Source organism: Pararge aegeria, chromosome 20 (assembly GCF_905163445.1).
Source record: "Pararge aegeria chromosome 20, ilParAegt1.1, whole genome shotgun sequence".
NCBI classification, from domain to species: Eukaryota; Metazoa; Arthropoda; class Insecta; order Lepidoptera; family Nymphalidae; genus Pararge; species Pararge aegeria.
The window spans coordinates 12124479-12150050 of record NC_053199.1 but is presented as its reverse complement, the minus strand read 5'-3'; the positions used below and the strand labels follow the sequence as shown (position 1 = coordinate 12150050).

Here is a 25572-nt window from a genome sequence, read left to right as displayed (position 1 = left end):
CTAGCGACATCTAGAGGAATTCTTCTAACCTAGCCACAATTGAAAACTCTTGGAACGCTAATAAGTTTTAGTATTACCCCCATTTACCAATAAATCTTACAAAGAACCAACAAAAATAAACGCACAATGTTTAAATCATCTTATAAAAACAAAGGACTTTCTAACAAAATACTTTTTTTCTTTAAGAAGTAGAAGAATCTTTGGTTAAATTGTGTAGAATAATAAAGAAAAATAACAAAGACCACACTATGTGCAAAAATAAATATAAATAATTTGTGATAATTATAAATCAATAAAATTATTTGGGAATGTCATCTCTTAAAACTAACTCCTAAATATAATAATAGATTCTATAGCTTATTATCAAACACATACTGAACAGTCAATTATTTGTTAAGGGAATCTTAAATCCTTAAGGAGAGTTTTGTTCGTCACAAAACTCTCCTAAAGGATTTTTGTGTAAGTAAATGCCAAAAAAACGTAAAATAAAACGTAATGTTATGCCCCTTAACGTTTAAGATGCATTTCAGTATTCAATGAAAAGTCAAGTTATCTTTACAGCAAAGAACGAGACACCTAGTTCAAATGAACTCATGTCATGACAAATCGCTAAGCCCTATCAACAATGTGCAAACCCGTAACTTTACAGCTCAATTATTATGAAGTAAAAACGAACTATAATAGTACATTATGACACTAGTGTGATTTACTGCTACACACAAGGATATAATGCAAGACTAAAAAAGTAACTCGTATTTATGGGAATAATTTTATCAAATTAAGTGTTTATTTATCGTAATTAGGTGATAAATATTTTTACTTATTTGTAAAATTTAAAAAAACAATTACGGTATTTAGATACAATAAGATAAGTTACGAGCAAGTAACAACACAAATATGAATTTTAATATTAATGTCATGCAGGATATGCGTTAATTTATTTAAATGTTACCTTATTTTATTACTAAAAAAACGGTAATTTTCAGGTCCTACATTGTTGACCGGACGTAGTGATAATTCGTAGTTTTTCAACCAACTGAAAGAATTATGATTAAGTGTTTGTGTTCGAAATTTCGTGACGTTCGATATAATATATTACGAAACTTATACAGATATGATCTGTTTGTTTTTGCAGCGTTACAATTATATTTGTTTTCTACGCCTTGATAAAATTATAACAATTATTTCGAAAAGACAAAGGAAGACCGAGGAAGTATTTGTTACTTGCAGATACACACAGCTGATTGCTTTGGAATGCAACAAACATCGTAGGGTTTTAGGCAATTAATTATAAATGGTCGTATACTGGAACACCATTAAATATATGAGCGCAATTTAAGTTACTTTTTTTTTATATTTTAAGAAATTAATCATTTAAGTTGCGCTTAAAATATGTTAAAAACGGTTTCAGACAATACTTGACCATGGACATGTTATTGATGTATTTAGATATGCCTTCTTCATAAAAAATGCGTCCCTACAGATACGCTATACGGGAAAAAAATTTGGGAATTATTACTACATTACTTGGTTTTATATTCTGCGTAATTGGAGAAAACTATTTTATTGAACTACATTTGCAATAAAAATTTAGTAACATTATAAAAAGCTACAACCAAGCAAATTTGTTAGGCGTAATTTATATTTCTTTTATTTTTATTTTTAATCGCAAAATACACTCCTTATTTAAAAAAAAATAAAAGAACACGTTTCCCTCCTATTCCGGGAAATTCTCAGAAAATGTTGACTTAGAAATTTCTAATTTACAAAGCACAATTTAAAAGAGGTTTTTTTTTCGTACACTCTTATAATGCCTACATTTATTTGAAACCTATATTTGTTTTTAACAAAGGAATAAACTTTTTTAAGAAAACGCAGAAACAACTGAGCGTATCGCCATTTTTTACAAATAACCGCATATCTACATAAATCAACTCTTGTTTGATGTAATATTAAGAGCCTTTTCTAGCTAAGCAGGCTATCCAAAGTTGAATACGTATAAGAAAATATATGAAAATGAATGGGAATTACGTGAACGATTTAGATAGTCCACAGAACTAGGACCCTAGATGTATATCAAATTCATAGTCCATTTTTTCTTACCTGTCCCAATTTAATCAATCCACATATACTTTTTAGTCAAAATCATTTTAAACAATAATATAGAGACACGAAATAAAAAGAAAAAAGTGCATAAAAACAATCTCTTTTTATATATAACAGACTTTTTTCCTTTTCTTTTTAAACATCCTTGACACTTAAAGCATCGGAAAGATTTTTTACATTAAAAGACAGGTAAGAATAAAATAACTATAGGTTACATTAAGCGTTTCCACACTTGTGCGCTTTTATTATGATCTTGTGTCTTCTAATTTTAAATCAAGATCTGCACGCGTGTTTTGTATCGTGTAGTCCCGGATCGCAAAAAGTTGCATTAAACATAACTTCTTAGTAATAAAAACCATGACCGATATCATAAAACACTTTCCAAAGCAAAACGCCAACGCCTCCTTCTCTTTGGCTGTCAGCAAACACGTAAATATTATTGACAAAATTATGCATATTGCCAATAATATTGCTTGTGTGCTTGTTATTGAACAGTTAAAGTATGTGCGTTTGTATTTATTCTTCACTAAAATGGCTTGACCGTTTTGTATGGTTCTTTTTTGTATTATTAATAACTTAGCTATAATTCGAGCAAGACGACGGCGCTGCTTTTACGGTCTGCGTTAAAACGAGGTTTGCCGGTTGGGTTTACTGGTAATTGTTTAAATATTTATTGACACATATATTGAAAATATGTAGTAGCATGATATGAATATATATGTAAATATATATTTTAAATGGTTTTATTACTTTCCTCAATGCTTGTATGGAGGAAATTCATTACTCAGGATCGCTTTTGCAAATTACTTACAATGTCTTATTATATGTTGTTAAAATCCCTTTAGGCTGCCCGCATACACATCAATATTTTTGACAATATTTTGCACAATTTCAATATAGGTAAAGACAATAATATTGACAGTGTGTGAACAGCCTTAGAACATGATACACGATTACGAAGACGCAAAAACAAGATGAAAACGCACATGTGTGGATGCACTAGTTAAAGATTTACAGCAATGTGGTCGCGTCTCATTCCTCCTCGGATTCGGTGTCGGAGTCCGGGATTGTGTTGAACCAATTCTCCCAGTTCGATGGATTGTCCATTGTGTTACGTCTATGGACAAATTATTAACACCTTAATTGCGTTTCACCTGTTTTCCACTGTTGAAAGTAATGAAATTTAAAAAAAAAAAAAAAAGGTACGGAAGAATGGTACAGGCCGAAGTAAGTTGTACATTACGCCCCAAGTTAATAATCAAGCTAACCTGTCTTTAGACGACAGATTTCATTTAGTAATGCTATCTTATTTTAGGGAAGACTACCTAGGTCTTCTCTAAAAATAGGATAGAAAAATAAGTGTTAAATGTTGCTGTTGAAAAAGAGCACCTGCTGAGTTTCTAGCTGGCTTCTTCTTGGTAGAATCACAGTTAGTGCTTTTGTTAGGGTTATTTATGAAGTCAAAATTCAAAATTCAAAATTCAAAATTCATTTATTTAAAGTAGGCCTAATACAAGCACTTTTGAAACGTCAAGTCTGTCCGTGTGTAGTGACTCTACCACCGGTTCGGAAGGCAGATTCTACCGAGAAGAAGCCGGCAAGAAACTCAGCAGTTGCTCTTTTCCAACATCAAAAATTTACATTTTATATTTTAACATTCATTTTTCTATCTTGTGAGAGATGAAAGCGGAGCCGGATGCTTCCAAGCAACCTTGTCATTAAGAAACTCATCAATTGTATAATAACCTCGCTGTAATAAATGTGTTTTAACACATTCTTTAAACTTATGGATTGGTGGGTCCAAAATGACGTTAGGAATCATATTATAAAAGCGTATACTCAATCCCACAAATGATTTCTGCACCTTTCGCAGACGATATGCAGATGTCACTAATTTATGACCATTTCTTGTAAGTCGACTGTTTATATCCACTTTTTGTTTATAAAGACTAATATGTTGTCTTACAAATACTATATTGTTATAAATGTATTGTGAGGCTACCGTAAGTATACCAATTTCTTTAAATTTTTCACGGAGGGATTCACGTGATTTAAGTTTATATATTGACCGTACAGCTCTTTTCTGCAATATGAATATAGTTTCAATATCAGCAGCTTTGCCCCATAATAAGATCCCGTAAGACATCACACTATGAAAGTACGCGAAGTAAACAAGTCTTGCTGTTTCTACGTCAGTAATCTGTCTAATTTTCCTGACGGCGTAGGCAGTCGAGCTTAGTTTACCTGCTAGTGTATCTATATGGGTACCCCACTGAAGCTTACAATCCAAGGTCATGCCCAGAAAAACTGTGGAATCTTCCATTTTTAGTGATTCTCCATTTATTATTATATTTTTATTAACTTTCTTTACATTTGGTAAAATAAATTCCACACACTTAGTTTTTTTTGCATTTAAAAGTAAATTATTGACAGTAAACCAGTGCGACACATGCGACATAGCACGGCTTACATCGTCAGAGTTGTCTCTACCTCTATCAGTTTTAAAAATTAGAGATGTATCATCAGCAAACAGTACAATGTCACAGGTTTCACTGACATGGTGTGGTAGATCATTTATATACACCAAAAATAGAAAGGGACCCAAGATTGAACCCTGTGGGACACCCATTGACGTAGCCGACCCCTGCGACTTAATGTCTTTTATGCAAACCCTTTGGGTTCTGTCACTGAGATAAGAGGCAACCAAATTTAGTGCAACGTTTTTGATACCATAATGGGCTAGTTTAAGAAGCAAGGTTTTATGATCGACACAATCGAATGCTTTGGATAGATCACAAAAAACACCAATGGCATTCTGCGAACGTTCCCAGGCATCGTACACATGTTTTAAAAGTTTAGCGCCTGCATCCGTGGTGCTACGACCTTTAGTAAAACCGTACTGCTCCGGATGTAGTAAGTTATTTACATTGAAGTGATTCAAAAGTTGATTTAATATAATTTTTTCAAAGACCTTACTAAGAGCTGGTAAGATTGAAATGGGTCTGTAATTGTTAATGCCGTTTTTATTGCCAGATTTAAATAGAGGTATAAGTTTACTATGTTTCATTAAATTTGGAAAAGTACCTCTATCAACACATTCATTAAAAAGTATGGCTAGATTCAAGATTATTTACTGTCATAATATTATTTCAATATATAAAACAACATGTACAACCCACATGAGATTTGTAATAGTATTTATACACTCATTTAAAATAGACTAAATGAATAATTATAATAATATTAAGTAAATTGTATAAGATTTAACAAGGACTGCAAGTTCGTTTCCGGTTCGCTTTTGCTGAATATCACGCGATCAACAACAATTTACACACAACAAAAGATGGCAAAGATGGCACCATTCTACGAAAATTAAGGGATTCGAAGGCGGACGTTCAACAAAGTCGCAACTTGTGTTAAATAGTCTCGAGTGATAAATGAAAATAAAAATGTAAAAACGAATAAGGAAAATAAAAGTTAATAAATAATAAGAACTTTTGGCCGTCGCCAATATTATAAAGTTATAAGTTAGTGAATTTTGATTTTGATTATATAGAGAAAAAAAAAGGAGTTGTACGTGGACGAAGATGCGAGCACACATATAGAAAGAGGTAACAGCAACTGTATAAAGCATTGTTCATGTTACCAATTCGCGGACGATACTTGCATCATCTTTCCTGGTCGGGACCCTGACAAGATCTGTGAAGCATTGCAGATGGATTTTAACACCCTGACCATGTGGTGTCACGATGCGGGCTTAGTTCTTAATGTGAAAAAAACCAAACTGATTCATATTAGATCACCATATCTAAAATTCATTCCCTTTAAAAATATTATAGCTCACGATCATGCTTGTCTACACAGTGTAAATTATAATTCATGTAAGTGCCCTTCGATTGAGCTAGTCGACCGATATACCTATCTTGGTCTTACTATTGACTGCAAATTCAACTGGAGTTTCCACATAGACTACGTATGTAATAAACTGAGGCAATTTCTCGCAAATATAACTATTTTAAATCGACGGATTCCATTTAAAATCAAATTAATGCTATATAACTCGTTCGCTCTTACTTACGTACAATATGGTCTCAGTAGCTACGGTCGTACTTATAAAACTTATCTCAATAACATATATAGCTTACAGTTAAGAATATTAAAAGCTATTGTCTCACATTCCATTAAATCTAAATACGACGGTAATGATCTAGGGCTTTTTAATCATTGTAAAACATTACCTGTTCAGGAACAGTTTAAATATACTTTATTGAAAAATGAGTTCTTTAATAAGAAGATACTCCGGAAAAATGAACATCCTGTACATACGCGGACGATGACTGCCAACCGCATGCTCATTACGCGCGCTAACAATACATACGGTGAGCGTACGACCGCCTTTTTGGTTCCGCGATTCATGAACGAACTACCTTCAACGTTGATCCAAAATGTAAATATTAAAAACATTAAGCGTAAACTCAAAGAATACTTTTTAGCGAAGTTAGTTGGCTGACTCTTTTGTATCTCGTATAGTTTATATTATTTTGGTACTACTATTAGAAATTAAAATTGAGAGTCTTACTTGGTTCCTATCGTTCTACAATGTAGCAGTATGTTTTTCCCACAGCTGGTTTTATTCTTTTAATTAACACCTTAGGTAATCGTTGCAGATAGGCACCGAGAACAAACCTCTGCGGTTTTTTCGGTGTTTTTATACTAACCATTTTATTGTAATTGCTTTATTTGATAAATAAATAAAAAAAAAAAAAAAACGTTTCGAAGTGTTATCCTGGGTCCTTACCCGTGTCTAGTGACCGGCTGCGGAAGGGTGGCAGTGGCGGGGGGCGGCGCGGGCGGCGGGGGAGCACGTCTTTGTAGGGTCTGCGTGCCGCCCCAGCCCGAACCCTCCGCGCCGTCCGCAGACTCCTCCCATCTGGAATATAACAGAAGACCTTCATCTTTATAACAGAAGTTCATACTGCAGGTCGCTTAAGCGATAAGACTGCCTTTGCACACCACAATAATAATAATTATTATTATTATATAATAGACCAAGGAGCTTTCGCTGATGCGTCTATATCATTTCTTGTGCTCTTGTCTTTTTGATGTATATCCAGTCTATTCTTAAACTGATTCAAGGCAAGGCATTCCACATTTGTATAACTCTATTGCTGATAAAGTGCTTGGAAGGATTAGACGATGCCTGCTGAAATTCAAGTTTGAGCATAGCCCCTTAATCTGGGGTCACTTTTTTTTTTACAATGTCTGGACTAAGTTTTTTTGGTGGGAGGCCGTGGCTAGTTACCACCCTACCGTCAAAAACGTGCCGCTAGCGATTTAGTATTTCGGTGCGATGTCGCGTAGAAACCGTTAAGGGGTATGACTACTATACTTCCTAACAGGTTTGCCCGCTACCATCTGAGACTGCATCATCATTTACCACAAGGTGAGATTGCAGTTAAGGGCTAACTTGTAGTAGAATAAAAAAAATGAATTTGTTTACTCTATTAATGTACATTTATAGGGTTTAATAGAAAATACCTATTCTATTAGATAACTTCTGTACGTGATCGAATAACAAATGAGTAGACCCTAGAAAAACCAGAAAGGTTGAAGTAAAATCGTAGCTTTCTCCATCGCAAACTGAGTTGTGAATGTTTGTAATGTTATGTAAATACCCGTCATTAACTGAATGGTTTAACATTACATACATTACATACATTATAACCAATATGGGCGGGACATGTGCAGCCCATAGACGGTACGGGAGCCCCAAAGAGGTTGATCGAGGGCGTATTGGAGTTGCGTATCGGCCGTGGACGACCTAGGGGTCGGTAGAGTGATGTAGTTAAGAAGGAAATAAGGGTTTTGGGATTTCGGAGTTAGAAGGAAGCTGCATCGGACCGCCTCCGATTGAGAAATTTGGTTGACCAAGCCAAGGCCCACCCAGGGCGTTAGATCTTTGATAATGACTGTTGAGGGGATCAAGCTGTCCCGATGCCCTCCTCTTAAGCGCGTCACTCAGTTGGGATGCCAATCTATGGGTATTCGTAAAGCCAACAAGAGGGATTTTGTGTGTTAGTTTTTAGTTCGGGTTTAACCTGGGAGGGAGTACCATATAACCGCCATCTTGTTATCCACCAAGACAAAAAAAAATTACCCTGATGGGTTGTTGGTGGAGTGGCAGTTCTCGCACTCGTTGCGATAGTCGTCCGCGTCCTCAGCACGCGCGCTTCCCTCATAACTGCACACGCACGATGGCTGCAGACAAACAATGTATGTAATAATAAAAATTGTGTGTGTGTGCGTGTGCGTGTGTGTGTGTGTGTGTGTGGGTGTGTTTGTGGATTTGTGTGTGGATGTATGGGAGGGAGTGTACGGGTGTGTGTTTATGGTTGTGCGTTTGTGTGTGTATATGCGTGTGTATGTGTTTCACTGTGAATGTGTTTGTGGGTGGTGCGTGCGTATCACCATCATCATATAAACCCATTATCAGCGCACTACAGGGCGGGCAAGGGTCTCCTCTGACAATGAGAAGGTTTCCGGTCTCAGTCCGCGCTGGCGCAGTGCGAATTGGTGAACTTCACATGCCTTTGAGAACATTATGGAGAACTCTCAGGCATGTAGGTTTCGTCACAATGTTTTGCTGTTTTAAAGCTATACAATTAAATATTTTAACTACTTAAAATGCGCATAACTTAAAAAGTGAGAGATGCGTGCTGGGATTAGAACTCAGCCCTCGACAGTGGAACCGAAGTCCTAACCACCGATTGTCACCGCTTTGAACACTGGGCTATCACCGCTTCGTTATCACCATTACCACACAACGCGTATGTATGAACGCATAGGGGCCTGTTATAGGCCTACATGAACAAAGATTTTTTAATTTGAATTTATGTCACCTTGTCTACGGTGAGCGGCAGGGTGGGATGGTTGGCGTGCGCAGGCGCCTCGGGCTGCGGTTTGGGCTTCGCGTCCTGCTCCTCGCTATGCGCACGCGCACGTCCCGTCATCGAACGTAACGATATTCTGCACAAAGAAGGTATAAAGAATATAGAAGGTTTTCCGGTGGAAATCGCTTTAGCTCTAAGACCACCCTTACACGCCTTAATAACAGTTAACGACACTACAAGTTAGCCTTTGATTGCAATAATTTGGTGGTAAGTGATGATGCGGTCTTAGATGGTAGCAGGCTAACCTGTGGAGTAGTATGCAAGTTATATTTAACAATAATTACACCTTTCGTCAAAAGTCGTTTCTGTATATCCTTGGTGTGCTCTAAAGTATACATTCTTTATCTCTTTGTTAAAGATCTCGCTGTTTGAAAGATCTGCGGTTAATTTTGTAACTAACGCATCATCAGTCTCCAGTCGGCGCGGTTCCGGCGTGGACGCGGCGGTTGCGGCGGTTGACGCGATGTTCAAGTTGCGTGGTACGCTGCGGCCGGTGCTGGTTTACTAATCTACTCTACTGCTTGAAAGATCTGCGGATAATTTTGTAACTAACGCATCATCAGTCTCCAGTCGGTGCGGTTCTAGCGTGGACGCGGCGGTTGCGGCGGTTGACGCGATGTTCAAATTGCGTTTTACGCTGCGGCCAGTGCTGGTTTACTAATCTACTCTACTATTTGAAAGATCTGCGGTTAATTTTGTTACTAACGCATCATCAGTCTCCAGTCGGTGCGGTTCCGGCGTGGACGCGGCGGTTGCGGCGGTTGACGCGATGTTCAAGTTGCGTGGTACGCTGCGGCCGGTGTTGGCGCGGTCGATGCGGTCGATGCGGTCCGCGCGGTCGACCGGCCGGTGGAAGGATCGCCGCACCTCGCCCTGCAGCGAGCGGTCCGCACGCGTGAAGCCAAGACCCATGGCCTCCAACGTCGATGTGTCCACCGCAGTGGAGATGCGCGGGATCGTTCTATGACTGGGCAGGTTCATACTAATATTATAAATGCGAAAGTGTTTCTGTTTATACATACATACAAGCGGACCCCAGCGCCATCTGTGGGGCTGATTTGTGAATCTAAACCATCCAGGGTGCCACCCAAACGCATACCAAAAAATTCATTCAAATCGGTCCAGCCGTTTAGGAGGAGTTCAGTGACATACACACGCACACAAGAAATATATATATAAAGATATATATTTTATAGCGAAGCCTCATAATATATTAAATCATTTATTTCTCTCCGTATTCATTCTCATTCTATTTTCGAGCACCCGCTCGAGAATAGAATAGAAGAGAAAGTGAAATCGGTTCAGCCGTTTCGAAGCCTATACGGAACATACCCACACACTTTCACTTTTATATATATACAAGATATAAGATAGACTTGCGCTTGACAACTATCATGCCTGACGTAAAGCAATGATGCGACCTAAGTAGGGGCGCGCTTGCCTAGAAATTGACTATTCACTCTTGCCTTGAAAGCATTCAAGTTGCATGAATCAGGAAACACCGAAGCCAGAAGAGCGTTCCTTTTTTAAACTTTAGCGGTACGTATATTATATTTGTTGTTTTACTGCGGCCAAATAAGATAGACAGGTTTTTCAGGACAGATCGGAATACAGTTGTCACCAGCCCTCTTCCACTCGCGGGTGTCGTACGTCTAAGGGAATATAAAGGAAAACGGGCAGCAGCGTCGTCTGTGCTACTACTACCATTTACTTCGATCCACAACTCGTCTGCCCAGCGTGTTGATTATGGGAAAACCCTCCCGTTGGGAAAGGCCTTTAGTCTAGCAGTAGACTGTTATAGTGTTATTTGAACCTGAATTAAACAAATATTTTTATAGGCTAATGAACCATAGTTAATTATCATTAGCCTATCTATCTATCTATCTCTTTATATATATATATATATAAAAATGAAATGCTGTTCGTTAGTCTCACTAAAACTCGAGAATGGCTGGGCCGATTTGGCTAATTTAGGTCTTGACATATTCGTGCACGAATTGAAGATAAAATTGGACCCGGTAGGTGGCGCTGCTTTACCGGGGAAGACAACTTCTCACGGTTCCGCTTGTAATCTATATAAATCTATTTCTGAAATCTTTATTTATTTATTTATACTACTTTTCGCGCTTTCGAGCACTTTGGGAGTGGGAGTTCCCATCAGAAGCAATTTGGGAATTTATAATTTCTGCATTGGGGTACATGCAAACCCTCCCTATGGGAGACGCCTCCCTTAGGGAGTGACCCACCAGTGTAATTTCAGAGGATATTGGTTGATTGATTGATAGATACATACAGCGCAGTGTGCGTTGTGTAGAAGCCCGGCACGTTGTGCGGCCGCTCGTGGTCGTCTCGCGGCACGCTCAGCCGTGCGCTGATGGCACCCAGCGAGCCCGTAAGTCGTGCGCCGCCCATTACCGCCCCCGCCGCACCCCCCACTGGCCAGTCACAACAATTTAAATCACAATCATATTATCATGCAGAATAAAATTAGAAATTTTTTTTAACAATAAAACCGGCCTATGAAATTAATGTTATACAAACTAAAAAGTCAAATAAAAAATACCAAATACGTTTACCGATTTGTTGTACGACTTGTTCTTTTAACTCCATAGTTTGTGAAATATAAAATATTCAATATCTACGTCACGACTCGCTAACTCGCAGCGGTTCGGCCACAGGGAATGTTTCGCTGATCACATGAACTTGGTTTCAGCGTGTAATGTCATTTAGAGACATAAATTAGTACTGGATTTTAAACAAAAGTGATTAGATTTCATGATAGGATCTACAAGGCATCTTTCTGGTATTTTTTATTTCATCATCATCATGATATGCTATAATGAACAACTTTGATCCTCATCAAATGCGCAACGTACCTAATGTATTTAATTGGATAAGGAATAATACTGTATTGTTTAGAATAGTTTCTTAAATAGGATATTTTTTTGTAAAACGTAAAAGATTAAATCGGTATTCCCAGACTTTTTTGTAACCTTTTAAGATTCACAATACTCTCGTACATTATCTTGATCTATCTCGTAGTGTTCAGCCAGCGTGTGTGTTAGCACAAAAAATGTAGTAACAATCGAAAGCTGGAGTTGTGCTCGGGGACCAAGATCCAACCATTTAAATTTGACTGTTTGCTTGGTCCAGATTTCTGAAAACTCGATCGCGCGATGCAGGATTTTGTGGCGCCATCTAGTGAGTTAACTTAGAGACCGCCATAGATGCAAGATAAATGTTACAGGTAGGACAAATTAGAGTCGGAAAAGGGTAGGTACATGGCGCTACATTCAGATCCTGGTTTAACTGTAAAACTCACTGTTTTGGGCCAAGGGGTGAGGAACGAGGGTCGCCTCACGGACTTCAGTCGGATGCACTTGCTGCAAAAGTGGCGCGTTGTAGCAGTTCTGAGTGTTTGCTATCTGTTAACATACAAGTACAAATAATCATTGCGTTGAAATGTATCGTGTCGACTGCGCCAAATTCAAATTCAAATTCATTTATTTCAAGTAGGCTTACTTTATAAGCACTTTTGAAACGTCAAGTATGTATGTTTGTAGTGACTCTACCAACATACATATTTGTTTATAGCTTCGCTGCTCCCATGATGAGCACATGGTCAGCACTGTTCGGTAAATGGTGCCAGCACTGTATTGCGCGAGCCAACGTAAAACATTGCCGATTAATTTATTAACCGGCTATTTAGGATGCTTTTTGCGAGACAACAACTCGCACGTTTGCTTATTTCTAATCGTTCACTATCTTTTTACATTGAATTACAATACATTGACGACCATTGAGTAAAATTATATTATGCCGATTGCGCCAATTTCAGTGACACAGTGCAGCCGTGATGGCGACATTTACTTAAACTACCAATTGACTTCTTGGAGATGTCTCTTAAAAAGTTCAAAGTTTGTATTAAACGTAAGCTTATAGAAAAGTCCTATTATAGTATAAAGGACTACGTAATCGATAAAAAAAGCTTGACTGTAAATTATTGCTCTAACCAGGTTGCTCTTCTAATAATTTAAAATGACATTGTGAGATGGTGATAGCAAAATAAAACCCCGGGTAAGTTTGTTGTGGGCTTCTTCTTAGACCAGGACGCGTTTGGAACCCCCGTACCTTTAGTTTTACGTTTACGAATGTGGTTATCGCCATCATCTCACTACCGTGTAATTCTTATGTACGCATCAAAAGTGCCACCTATGGGCCTACTTGAATAAAGATATTTTTGACTTTGACTTTGACTTTACTTTTTTACTTTTCTGCCCTACAGAGATGCAACATCAACATCTTAGCGGCCTAACTAATTGCCTAACCTAACTAAAGTGTAATATGTAATCATTAGCGAGACAGGCAGGGCAATTTGAAGGTCGTGTTTCTTGTACGCCCTGCAAAATTTTGCTCTGTAATATAATAGGCGATGGTTTTCCAATTACAATTAGGTGTGCGATCGGCTTCGTCCACCAATAATTACTATAAAATAATTACAATACATTAACCATTGAGTAGAATTGTACTGTACCGACTGCGCCAATTTTGAATTGTCGTGACATCAATTACACTGTCAATACTTCTATTTTTGAGTTTGCTGCGCTAAAGCTGAGCAATAACGTCCAGCGGAATGCGCGACCCAGCTTAAAACAGTAGTATCTTTAGTGCCAATTTAGTGTGTTATGAGCCGTTTATTTCGGTGTTTATGTTGAATTTGGCTCGCACTACAGTAGTGCAGTCGTGGGCTAAATTTAAGGAGAATAAAGCATAAATAGAAAATGTATGGGAAAGTTTACTCATCAGATACAAGTAGTAAGTACGAAGGGACAGACAGCTAGCCACACATAACATATGTGGTGTTATTAATTTTTTTTTCTTTTTTTCTTTCTTTCTTTCTAGTTTACAATAAAAACATAATTAAAGGTACTTTTAAGTGAAGGGACTGGCTGACCTGAGCGATCGGCCTCGGAAGGTTAACGTAAGCGTGCGAGGCGCATACGTCATCGCGAGCCTCCACAGCCGCGGCGTAAGTTCGGTGAAACGACGTCTCGTTGCTGACTCTATAAAACGTGAACACAAGATAGCAATGTCAACGAATGCAGAGAGTAGTGCCCAAGTCTGCAATTGCAATTATGTCTCAGTCGTCGAAAATGACCATCGAACAATAACGGTCGACTCAACATTCCACATGGCGGTAATCTCGTAAGGAAGCTCCAAGTATTTAGATACTCTTTCCTTTTCAGCTTTCACCACATTATCGTAATGTCAACAATTATTGCAAGGCGCACTGATCGATCGACTAGCACTATATAAGGACTATTAGTAAAATACCTGTCAGTGATAATCATTTGATCCCAGTAGAGCAATGCACTGCTATTATTTATAATTATTATTTTATTATTATTTCTATCATTTATTCTTTTTAATTTTTAATTCTTAACAATGCTTAAAAATATAATTAAATAAAACAATATTTAAAAATTTATAAAAAAAACATCCACCCTCCGCTTGCGGGGCTTTTGAATGCCCAAGCAACCGGCGGTCAGGGCTCCACAGTGAGGAACCTCCTCACAATACGCGCCGTTTCAATGACTACTGCCTTCTGTATCCGACCCTTGATCCAACAACCAAGCGAAAGCTTCTTAAAATGTTGGTCGAATCTATTCGCGAGAAGACCATGGACTGAAACGACGATCGGAACAATAACGGTCGACTCAACATTCAACTCTTTATTATTATTATTATTAGTATATTAAATTGAATAGTACTATTATTTTGCTACTCCTCCCTGTCGATAAGGATAGATAGGATAACCTCTTACTAACTCCATTATTCGATTTGAAATTTTTTGGATAAGATTGATTAGTACTTGGGCGTTATTTTATGTACTGTTCTACAAAAAGAGGGTCCAAAATCTTTAGATCGGATATTAAATTGAATAGTACTAGTCTTTTCCTACTCCTCCTTGTCGATGAGTATAGAATGGAGAGCCTCTTACAAACTCCATTATTCGATCTGAAATTTTTTGGATTAGATCGATTAGTACTTGGGCGTTATTTTATGTACTGTTCTACAAAAAGAGGGTCCAAAATCTTTAGATCGGATATTAAATTGAATAGTACTATTCTTTTCCTACTCCTCCCTGTCGATAAGTATAGAAAGGAAAGCCTCTTACTTACTCCATTATTCGATCTGGATTTTTTGGATTAGATTGATTAGTACTTTGGCGTTATTTTATGTACTGTTTTACAAACAGTGGGACAATATTATTGTTTAAAATAAGAAATATACATATATTTTTTCTGTCGCCCACCCAGTGTGACCTTGATCTTATATGTATACACACTGGTTGTCACTGCGTATATTTAATTACAATTTTATATAGCTAGTAGCGTATAGGGTACTACACCAATGGGTATTGTAGTAGGTTCCAAGTAATTTCTTGCCCGAAAAGCTCCTAACGATTCAAGAATTTCATACTTCCATATCTTTAGTTAAGCATTCTTTCATACGTAACATAGACATCAAACTATTTCTAAAACGTATCGAATATCTTTGCATCTGAATTTAAAGTAAAATCTGAATTAGTAAAATGTTAAATTAATCAAAGTATATAATTGATAATAAACCTTAGATTATAATTAATTTGTTAGTCAGAAGTTTTCACATACATAACTAACCTGACCGGCTCCTGGCGGCACTGCGCCATGACCTCCTCGTATGGAGGGGGTGCTTCACCCCTCGGCAGGTAGTTGGAGGGGGGCTTCCACGCGCCCAGCGCCGTCGCCTCGCAGCCGCCGCCCATGTACCCCATGCTGCCGCTGATGTACCTTTAAATAATAAATAAGGTTACGATGAAAAAACATGACTAAGCGACCATTTTTAAAACCAGTTGATAAAGAACTCTTTAAATATATATTGCCTTAAAAGTCGAAATTACGACCTCCCTTGCGGTGAGCGCTGGCTTAAGAGTGGAGGTCCAGGATTCGATCCACAGTTTGGAAATTTAAAATTTCTCAAGTTTCTCTGGTCTACTACCGTACCATCCACGACGCGCCGTCAAGCATAACAAGTTAACCTCCTACCATTTTACACTACATTTGATCGAACTCGTTATCTCTGAACGGGCTAACTATTACCCACTAGGTTAACACCGCTTTTTTAATGTCAGTTCACAAAAATCAGATCGTAAGCGCTTTGCGGGGAGGCCGAAGGCCGAATCCTTCCACTATTCACCGACAACATCTATATAGAACACGCGATTTTAGATTGTGAACTTTAAAAAAATCTATTTTTAGTCCGTTATTTAATCACATAAATTATATGTTATCAGTTCCAAGTGCATTTATATTGCAATCTTACTTACTTCCTTCCATTGTATTTAATAGTTATGTATTTTCCTGTTACAAGGTACAGAGACTAAACGCCGCTGACAATGCTAGTGATTTAAATTTATACTATTGTTCTGAATGGTGAATGGAAATTTAAAAAAGGAGTTTTTTTTGTATATTATTTTTATTTGTATAAATACATGCTTGTTGTGATTTTGTATTTTTACAGGAACTTTGTCTGTCATTCTGACGGTCTAGTCTCCTTGTTTTGGTTTTTTAATTTAAATAATTTGACGGCCGATTGGCGCAGTGGGCAGCGACCCTGCTTTCTGAGTCCTAGGCTGTGGGTTCGATTCCCACAACTGGAATATGTTTGTGTGATGAACATGATTGTTTTTCAATGTCTGGGTGTTTATCTGTATATTATAAGTATTTATGCGTATTATATTCATAAAAATATTCAGCATAAACAGCTATCTTAGTACCCATAACATCTTAGTACTCATAAAAATATTCAGCATAAACAGCTATCTTAGTACCCATAACATCTTAGTACTCATAAAAATATTCAGCATAAACAGCTATCTTAGTACCCATAACATCTTAGTACTCATAAAAATATTCAGCATAAACAGCTATCTCAGTACCCATAACACAAGCTAAGCTTACTTTGGGGCTTACTTATATAATAAGAGACTGCAAACTCACACATACAAGTACAAAGCGAATTGACATATTGCCTAACTTGGACTTAGAGAATGACAAATTAAGCACTACGCACCCAATGCTGGTCAAGCTTCGCTGGTCCTCTGTGTGTCGTGGTCTACGCCTCTTTTGTTTCCTCACTCTATACACGACAAGACCCACGGTCAATAGGACGACGGCCGCCGCGCCTCCAGCCGCGACTCGCACGTTAGCCTCAGTGGCTTCAGCGGGCTTTACCACATCATCCAGACAAATGAACTCGCAGCATGTGGTTCCCACGCGGAATGACCGACAGTCCTGTAAAGTTAAGGACAGAAATTTTTAAATGGGCATTAAAATAGTCAGATTTACTCTAGTTTGATATCAGAAACTAAAAGCTTTTGATCTGTCAGTTAGGTGTACTGACTCAGTCAGTAGGGGTAATTTTTATTGCTTATTACAATTTGTAACAGCATTTTTTATTCTTTATCTATTTCTTATTTTACAAGTAACTCCACTGAACACTAAAATTGTTACTGATAATAGGTATAATTCATAAGGTTTTTTAAATTCAGTGTGGGATGATGAGAGATGTTGCTAATTCTGGAATACTTTGTATAAACTGGAAACTGCTGTAGGTACAATGTACATCAGTATGTACATTGTACCTACAACAGTTATTGTTGCCATTGTCAACATAATATAATACCTAAAGCTATTCGTATAATACACATAATATATACATAGCTGTTATTTTAAATATTAATTGGGCATTGTTTAATGAAAAAGATCTAAGCCACATTAAGGTAGTTTTGTGATATTTATTGACGGCCGACTGGCGCAGTGGGCAACAACCCTGCTTTCTGAGACAGTGAATTTGGTAACCGCAACTGGTAAATGTTTGCGTAACAAACATGTTTTTCTCTTGACATGAATGTCTTGTCTCTGGGTGTTTATCTGTGTATTATAAGTATTTATGTAATGTATATTATTTATAAAAATATTCATCAGTCATCTTAGTACCCATAACACAATCTAAATTTACTTTGAGGCTAGATGGTGATGTGTGTATTATCATAGTATATTTTAAAAAAAATCTATAACCTAGAACAGTCCACTGCTGGACTACATGCCTCTCCCAATAGAAGGGTTTGGCCATAATCACTATGTTGAGCAGACAGGTTGGAGATTATAGTAAATGATAGCATTAACACAGGATGCTGCTACACATTTTCCGTTATGTTTAAGAATTTAGGGCCTAAAAAATAGTAAAGGCATTACATTGCTATATAGTAAGTGTTTTGTCATACATTAATAGACATTTTTTCTCACTTTGATATTTGACAGGTGCTGCCTTTCAAATATCAATGTTCAGTGAGAAAAAACACAGCATATTTGCAACTTTGCACCTTGTTTATTTGTAGCCCTAAGTGTCAAAAGACAACCACAATGTGGGTTCAATCTTTTTCTATAACTATGTCCAATTTATCATGTTTTCTATGGGTAATATTTGCAGGTACTACAGCGTACGCAACTTCAACAATAAATGTTCTAGACTGCTGAAGTAGAGAAGAGAGAGTCACTGTGGTATCCTAGGGACTCCCATACAAGAAAAATAGCAATAAATACCCTTACTTTTTCTATTTAAGTTGAATTGAAGGAGGATTTTTACATTATATGCAATCATCCTGCTTGTCCAGGGATGTTAAAATAGAGAATCTTAAAGACAGGAGGATGATATTTCAAACACGAGAAGCTTAATGGATAAGAGGAGTAACAGGGCAGCGCCCAATGTTCAAAGATGAGGGAGGCCTTTGCCAAAGTGCACACAGGAATGGGGGACACTGTATTTTATATTTAACTATTTTAAAGATCATGCTATGCATTCACATTGGAGCAGCAAAGTGGGTCCAATTTTAGCAATCCCTCGTCTACAGAGAAAGGTAGTCTGTGACCAGCAGTGGCACAGTTAGGCTGATTATTATGACTACACTATAGGGAAACACTTTGCACTGATTTTAGACAATTAATAAGCAATTAAAAATGTATTATGAATAATCTGTTAGTATCTTTTTTATAACATTATCATTAACTAGAACCTGGGCACTTACAACAACCTAGCATAGTATTATTTTAATAAATGTTGATGCTCCTGTTTCAGAATCATTATCCCGATTTCAGAGATTTTTAGAACATAGTGCAACCTTGACATAACAAATATGTTAGGGAACAGTTAAATATGCAATATATTGAGGTTTGTTTTGTTGTATTGTTTGTATGTATAGATGTAATGTTGGTCATATATTTGTTATAAAGCTGTAGAAAAAATAGTTTTAAGCACCTTAACATTGGTTTTTTATAGTTGACAAGGTTCCAAATAGAAAATTTGTTACAGAGATTGTTTGCATAAAATGTTATATTTTTACATTGACTCTTATGGACAGTGAACGAAAAATAACAAAGAATTTGTTAAATCAAGAAATACGAACAGTTAAATTTTGACCCCTCTTCATGGAGTAGTCAATTTTTACAACAAACAATGAATAAAGCATTGCTAAATTTCCAACTTCATTTTGAGGGTCCTAGATGAATTCATTTACATTCAATTAAATCTTAATAAACAGTTTTTATTAATGAATTAATCAAGTTGAAAAAGGATAAAAGTAAAAATTGTTAGTAACACACCAAACATAGCAACTGCCTACCTGAGGAGGAGAGCACAGTACCGCCTTGCATACTTTCGGCAGACCACCGTCACACACGCACAAGGTGCAGGTATCCGGGCCGGGTACATAATGAAGCCCGTTTGATATGAGCCTGCCCCGCAAATCCGTACACTCACCCTGTGCTGCTACACCTGAAACGATCGCGTTTTAAATTGTATCATTCACTTTCACAAACACTCTTTCATATTCATTTCCACTTACTATAAAAGTGTAAGGTCGACAAACACAACACTGCTTTACAGAACATTTTAGTTTTACACACCAAGTTACAAACTCAACACTAAGTCCACATTTTTAGGGCCATAGGACTTTTGTCCTATTTATTTAAAATCGATAGTCGTTCGCGCTGACCGTGGGAAATCTTTACAAAAGATAGGGACAGACAGAAAATTGATCATGCGTCTTAAGCCCGTCCTAGAATTTCATTTCGTATTTTCGTACGAGTTTGCGCCTGTCACCGTCATAGTGACAATTGCAAAATGACAGGTGCTCGTCATTTCGTTTGTCTATTGATCTAATTTTAATTCATAAGTTAAAAAAATCTAAGCACGGTTTAAAGACACTTATTTCTCAAAAAGAACACAATAGTTCACTTACATCGAGAATACAATAATATTTTTAAATAACTAAATACAAAATCTGAAAGTGCTTTACAAATGTACGATACTATTTAAAACAAAATAAATTTGCAGGTGGTTAAAGAAAAAGTTAGCGAGTAATCTATATATATAAAAGTAAGTTGTGTTAGTTACACCATTTATAACTCAAGAACGGCTGTTAGTCCGGAAGTTAGTATCCTATTCCGGACTAACAGATAAGTACTAAAATATAACATTCATCAAAAAAAAAGATCCGCGGTGCGAAGTTCGCCGGGACGGCTAGTAGTTTTATAAAGGAGAGGTAACATTAAGTTAACTGAACGGTATTTTCTAGATGTTAAATAACACGTTTTTTAAATATTGGTTAAGTGTTAACGTTTTTAAAATTAACTTGAAATTATTTATTATTTACTGATCTGAGATTTGAGTAAATAACGGAATTTCGCATATTTGAGGGCAGAATACTTTCTTGTCTCGACGATAATGTAGGGGGTTAAGTTATCTTTAGATGGTGATTCTTAAAAAATAACCATAGAGTCATATCCCCACTCTATAATGTGTCAACCATCAAATGACAGTCACCTAGCTGTCAAGTTAAAGTCAAAATTACAAATGCCAATTGTAATTTGAACTCTCATTTTACTAATGTTTTTGTAACCTTTATATTTTTAATGATAATTTAAACAATAGATATCATTGCACACTTTGGATAATCTTGTTATTATTCGTATAAGTGCATGTTAAATACATTAATTCATAATTCATAGGGTACAATGTGCTAGTGGTTAGATAATTGCGGATTATGGCTGGTTTTGGTGATTTCAGTGGTTATCATCGCCCTCATGCATTGGATCCTAATAGAGAAACAAACGACCTGTATGATACTCGTTATCAGCAAATATATGGATATCACACCCCTTTAACTGAGGAATATCAAGGTCCACCATTGGTTATGGATGAAGTCCCAGAAGAAGGTAAAGTACAAACTTTAAGCTCGCCCCGAATAATTGCTTAGCATATTCATACAATTTTTTTCCCTGTTCCCTGTGATTATAGGACCTCTGCCTCTTTAGGAGAGGTTTTTAGTCTAGAAGTGGAAAGTTATGAGCTGTTGATGATGATCAATTAAAATTACTGTTTCAGAAAGCAATGGATATGTAACCACAGCAATAAGCGTGGCCAGTCTAATTACGGAAAATCTGTTGAGCCATCCATTCATTGTGTTGAGACGTCAATGTCAGGTAATAAATAATATAAAACATATATCATTCAATTTTTTAAGGATAAGAAAATTGGGTGGATAAAATATGAAAACTACCAAATGGATTTTAAATAATTTTATTTGGTTTCACAGTGGAGACAATTGTTGTACACAAATCTTATACTTAAATTTAGAGATATAACACTAGTTCTGTAATTTTTTTAATGTTTGAAGTAGAAAAGTAATTAAACAAGTTCAGACTACTATAAACTGTTTAGAATATGGTATTTATTAACCTTGTGCGTTGCATTATGGTAACCTGTAAGATAGATTTAAGTAGTTTTACTTTTTCTAGACATTGTGTTGAAAAATATTTTATAATTATAACCAGGTTCACAACAGTTTAAGGAACTACCACATAGTGCCATATACACTGTTGCCCGTTGTTGTAAGATTACATAGAAGACAAGACTTTACCACACTTTGGAAGGGAATAGGCTCCACTTGTATTGTGAAGGGACTTAACTTGGCAGTGGAGGATGTTATGTCTAAAGGGACAGGTTGGCCAAAGTAAGTAATAAAAAAAAAATAGCTTCAAATTTTTAATCTGTGGAGGATAGCTTCTAATTCTCACACACACAAACAAACTTTTCAATAGATGCTAACTTCAAAAAGTCATCTCATCTTTAATAAATTAAAGAAATGCCTGCACTGCAGAACTGCATTTTAATTAAGTGTTGTTAATGTAAATGAATATAGCAAATTAATGTTTTTATTATTTGTTTGCAGAGAAATTGGAAAGTGTAGCTCAGTCCTACAATTTCTTCAACATTTAACATTAAAATGGTAAACTTTTAAACATTAAATTTTAGATAATTCATTTTTAAGTCATTATATATTTTGTTAATGTAATAAATGTCAATGTGGTTAATTAATTCATAATTTTAATTGCAGTTTTAGCATAGCTATTGTTACTCCATTCTACTCGGCAAGTCTTGTTGAAACAGTACAAAGTGACATAGCTAGCGATAAGCCAGCTATATTGGATGTCTTTAGAGAAGGATTTGTACGCATCTTGGAATGGGGAACTCCAAGCAGAGGTAGAATGTTGCCCATATGGGCCATTGTGCTACCCACTGCTGCACTTGGAATAACAAAATATTTTGCCCAGTAAGTTTTAATTGATGGAAGCTCTGCATACAGGGTTATCCTTGATAATCTGGTTAACCCTAAAATATATTATGCACTTGGTTTCGAAGTATTATAAAACGTAAAAATATATCAACTAAAGTGTATTAGAAAATCCATACTAATAATGAAGCAAAAGCTTGTTTTTTTAACTGGTATATTATACCAATTAAAAAAAACAAGCTTATGCTGCTCTGAAACTGAATGGATGAAACTAGGAGTAGTTTAATTTGCAAAATCTTTTTCGCATTTGATAGTGATGAGAAATGCTCTTGGCTGAATATTTTTATTTTCTCATATTTTTAATAATGAAATATTCAATTTGACTATTAAAATGATAAAACAATTGGTTCATTGTGTAAAATAGTGGATGGCAGTTTGAATGGGAAAATAATCAGAAGTTGTACACACGAAATTTTGGGGTAGCAGTAGTAGATCTGTAAAATTAAACTGAACCTGAATTCCATTGCTATTAGAAAATCATCAGTAAATAATTTTAAAAAATCTTTCTTTTTTATCATTTACAGCATGTTATTAAGAAAAATAACAGTAAAAGTCCTCAGATTCCAGCAGAGGCATAGACATGAGTTGAGTGATTCATACAATATTAATCATACAAAAAATGAACAAAATCCTCTCATTGAAGATATGAATTTAAAAGCGAATATATTTGCCTTTATAACTATGGAAATTATATTTTATCCTATTGAGACAATCATCCATAGACTTCATATACAGGTAAAAGAATTTTATTTTTACTTTTTTCATCTTAGATCATAGCACAAAATTGAACTTAGAAGCTACATTTCGAACTTAGTCAACTTGGTTGTAGAAGTTTTTATTATAAATACCCATCTACAGTATCAATATAGGTTTCAATGTTAAAGCTAAAATTTTTTGAACCTTATCTACATTGAGTGATTGCCATAATCAACAACACACAAGAGTGCCATTGACATTGTAAAAAAAATATTATTTATGTTAACAAAATGAAAGGCTTTGAATGCTTTGTAACAAAGGTGTGCATGCACTACATATGGGGCATAATTATATAGTTTCATATAGTTAAAGTATGTTAAACTGCTGGGCAGTTAATGGAAAATATTCATGTTTGAAATTATATATTTTTTTTATTGCTTTACTTATGGTATCATAATGAAAAAAATGTTTGCATGATGATGATAAATTTGATTTTCTATGTTAACATTGTGAACAAATAAATTTGAATAATTTTAGGGAACAAGAACAATCATTGACAACTTAGACACAGGAACATCAGTGACCCCAATATTAACAGGATATGAGGGATTCATGGATTGCTACAACACAACCATTGCTAGAGAGGGTATAGGGGGTCTCTACAAAGGTTTTGGTGCACTTGTGTTACAGCTTGCAGCTCATCTGGCTATTATAAAACTAACAACACTAGTTGTATCAGAGATGTCAAATCTTTTGAAACCAGCTATTACGCCAACAAATTCAGAGGACTCTGCTCCCACACAACAGAAATATATATTTAACTGATTTTAGTAAAATTAGTGAAGGTGATTATTTATTGATTCATAATATCATTTGAGCACACAGGCATGCCTTTATTAGCTTGTGTTGATTAAAGACATTTTTTTTTTACGTTGGCTGCTAATTATTCAGTGTCTGTGATATTTACACAAAACTATTGTAAACAAGAGCATTTAAATTAAAGTTTTATAAAAAGTGATAACATTGTTGTAGAATGACAGCTATAATAAAGCTGTGTTCATTGCTTGCTTCAATCTGATGGCTGAAACTATTGGCTTGAATATCAAATTTGTAATTGCAATAATACTAAATGATAATGCCAATAATAAATGATATAATTTCCATGTGCCATAAGTTCAATCACCTAGAGCCTATCATAAAAATATGTTGTAATTAACATCTCTAAATATTAAATAGCTTCTTGTCTTCCCCATGCTTGTGTACTTAAATGACATGAAATCTTGTGTGAGATATCTGCTAGTTTAAAAACAATGTAATATTGATTACAGTCAGATTAGTTGATTAAAGCTTTGGTAAGAAATTATTATGTAATTTATTATTGAGAATTTTAAATGCTAAAGAAAAGGTTTTCAGTAGTAAACTTATAATTTTTGTACATTATTGCTTAGATTTAAGGAAAGCGATTAAGTTGAAATAAAACTCAAGTTTACTGAACATTATTTTTATACACATAACCTTAATCCTATCTAAAAATTGATTACACTACATACTCAAATAATTAATGCGATAACACAAATTTGCCTTTTAATAGTCGCCTCATAATAATTCTTCGGCCATTGGGGGTTGACATTCTAGTTTTGTAGCCATGTCTGCGTACTCTTCTAACTTCGTTAGGTCGTGGGAAATAACAACGTACTTTGGTCCTTATGCATGATAGTAGGGGGTATTCGGATCTCACTAAACTAGTGGAAGCAAATGTAGGTGAATAGGATTGTAAGGTTTGCCCAATGAACCTGAAATAAATAAAATTATTTCTATGAGGTTAGTATTTTGTAATTATTTTTGTTTGTGACTAATTATGTTTTAAAACTTACTTGATTGGCTGGAACATTGCTGCCAATAATCTTGACATAACTATAAACAAAGCGAATCAGTGATCTTAATTAACAATTTAGTACCTATTTGTTTCGAAAGATTTCCTGCTTAAATTAAGCTCGCGACCACAGAATATTGATTAGTTCGGGCACTGTTATTTGACAGAAATAGAAGCTGTCAAGTGACAGACAGCTGACTGGTCAGCGACAA

At 35.9% G+C, this 25572-nt stretch overlaps 3 protein-coding genes across 4 annotated transcripts; 1 reads left to right on the top strand and 2 right to left on the bottom strand.

The window, feature by feature from the left end:
- Positions 1 to 2289: 2289 nt before the first annotated feature.
- On the bottom strand, positions 2290 to 20219 carry LOC120632824. The gene is made up of 12 exons (XM_039902846.1): positions 20002 to 20219; positions 19780 to 19931; positions 17172 to 17392; positions 15740 to 15889; positions 14011 to 14119; positions 12379 to 12481; positions 11350 to 11491; positions 9763 to 10023; positions 9006 to 9132; positions 8264 to 8364; positions 6905 to 7036; positions 2290 to 3223 (listed from the first exon to the last, which is right to left on the bottom strand). The coding sequence occupies exons 1-12, from the start codon at positions 20045 to 20047 to the stop codon at positions 3139 to 3141; spliced, it is 1629 nt and encodes a 542-aa protein (XP_039758780.1). The 5' UTR covers positions 20048 to 20219; the 3' UTR covers positions 2290 to 3138.
- A 750-nt stretch (positions 20220 to 20969) lies between these two features.
- Positions 20970 to 24981, top strand: LOC120632679 (solute carrier family 25 member 46-like). Of its 2 annotated transcripts, XM_039902638.1 has the most exons (8): positions 20970 to 21020; positions 21225 to 21373; positions 21543 to 21640; positions 21992 to 22170; positions 22390 to 22446; positions 22555 to 22770; positions 23316 to 23526; positions 24025 to 24981. In XM_039902638.1, exons 2-8 carry the CDS (start codon positions 21352 to 21354, stop codon positions 24310 to 24312), a joined length of 1071 nt encoding a protein of 356 aa, XP_039758572.1. In that variant the 5' UTR covers positions 20970 to 21020; positions 21225 to 21351; the 3' UTR covers positions 24313 to 24981. The 2 variants fall into 2 exon arrangements, with proteins under 2 accessions (XP_039758572.1, XP_039758569.1); XM_039902635.1 differs by lacking the exon at positions 20970 to 21020 and having other exon boundaries at positions 21029 to 21373.
- LOC120632680 (39S ribosomal protein L34, mitochondrial) lies at positions 24973 to 25526 on the bottom strand. Its single transcript, XM_039902639.1, has 2 exons — positions 25362 to 25526; positions 24973 to 25280 (listed from the first exon to the last, which is right to left on the bottom strand). Exons 1-2 carry the CDS (start codon positions 25397 to 25399, stop codon positions 25046 to 25048), a joined length of 273 nt encoding a protein of 90 aa, XP_039758573.1. The 5' UTR covers positions 25400 to 25526; the 3' UTR covers positions 24973 to 25045.
- Between the last annotated feature and the right edge of the window lie 46 nt (positions 25527 to 25572).

Coding starts and splice junctions, on each gene's coding strand:
- LOC120632824 (XM_039902846.1), bottom strand. CDS start 20,047: ATGTTCTGTAAAGCAGTGTTGTGTTTGTCGACCTTACACTTTTATA. Junction 9,133..9,762: donor CGACTGGAGACTGATGATGC/GTTAGTAACAAA, acceptor TTCTTTGTGCAG/AATATCGTTACGTTCGATGA. Junction 3,224..6,904: donor CAGCCGGTCACTAGACACGG/GTAAGGACCCAG, acceptor ATTTGTCCATAG/ACGTAACACAATGGACAATC.
- LOC120632679 (XM_039902635.1), top strand. CDS start 21,202: ATGGCTGGTTTTGGTGATTTCAGTGGTTATCATCGCCCTCATGCATTG. Junction 21,374..21,542: donor GGATGAAGTCCCAGAAGAAG/GTAAAGTACAAA, acceptor TTACTGTTTCAG/AAAGCAATGGATATGTAACC. Junction 21,641..21,991: donor TGTTGAGACGTCAATGTCAG/GTAATAAATAAT, acceptor AATTATAACCAG/GTTCACAACAGTTTAAGGAA.
- LOC120632680 (XM_039902639.1), bottom strand. CDS start 25,399: ATGTCAAGATTATTGGCAGCAATGTTCCAGCCAATCAA. Junction 25,281..25,361: donor GCAATGTTCCAGCCAATCAA/GTAAGTTTTAAA, acceptor TATTTATTTCAG/GTTCATTGGGCAAACCTTAC.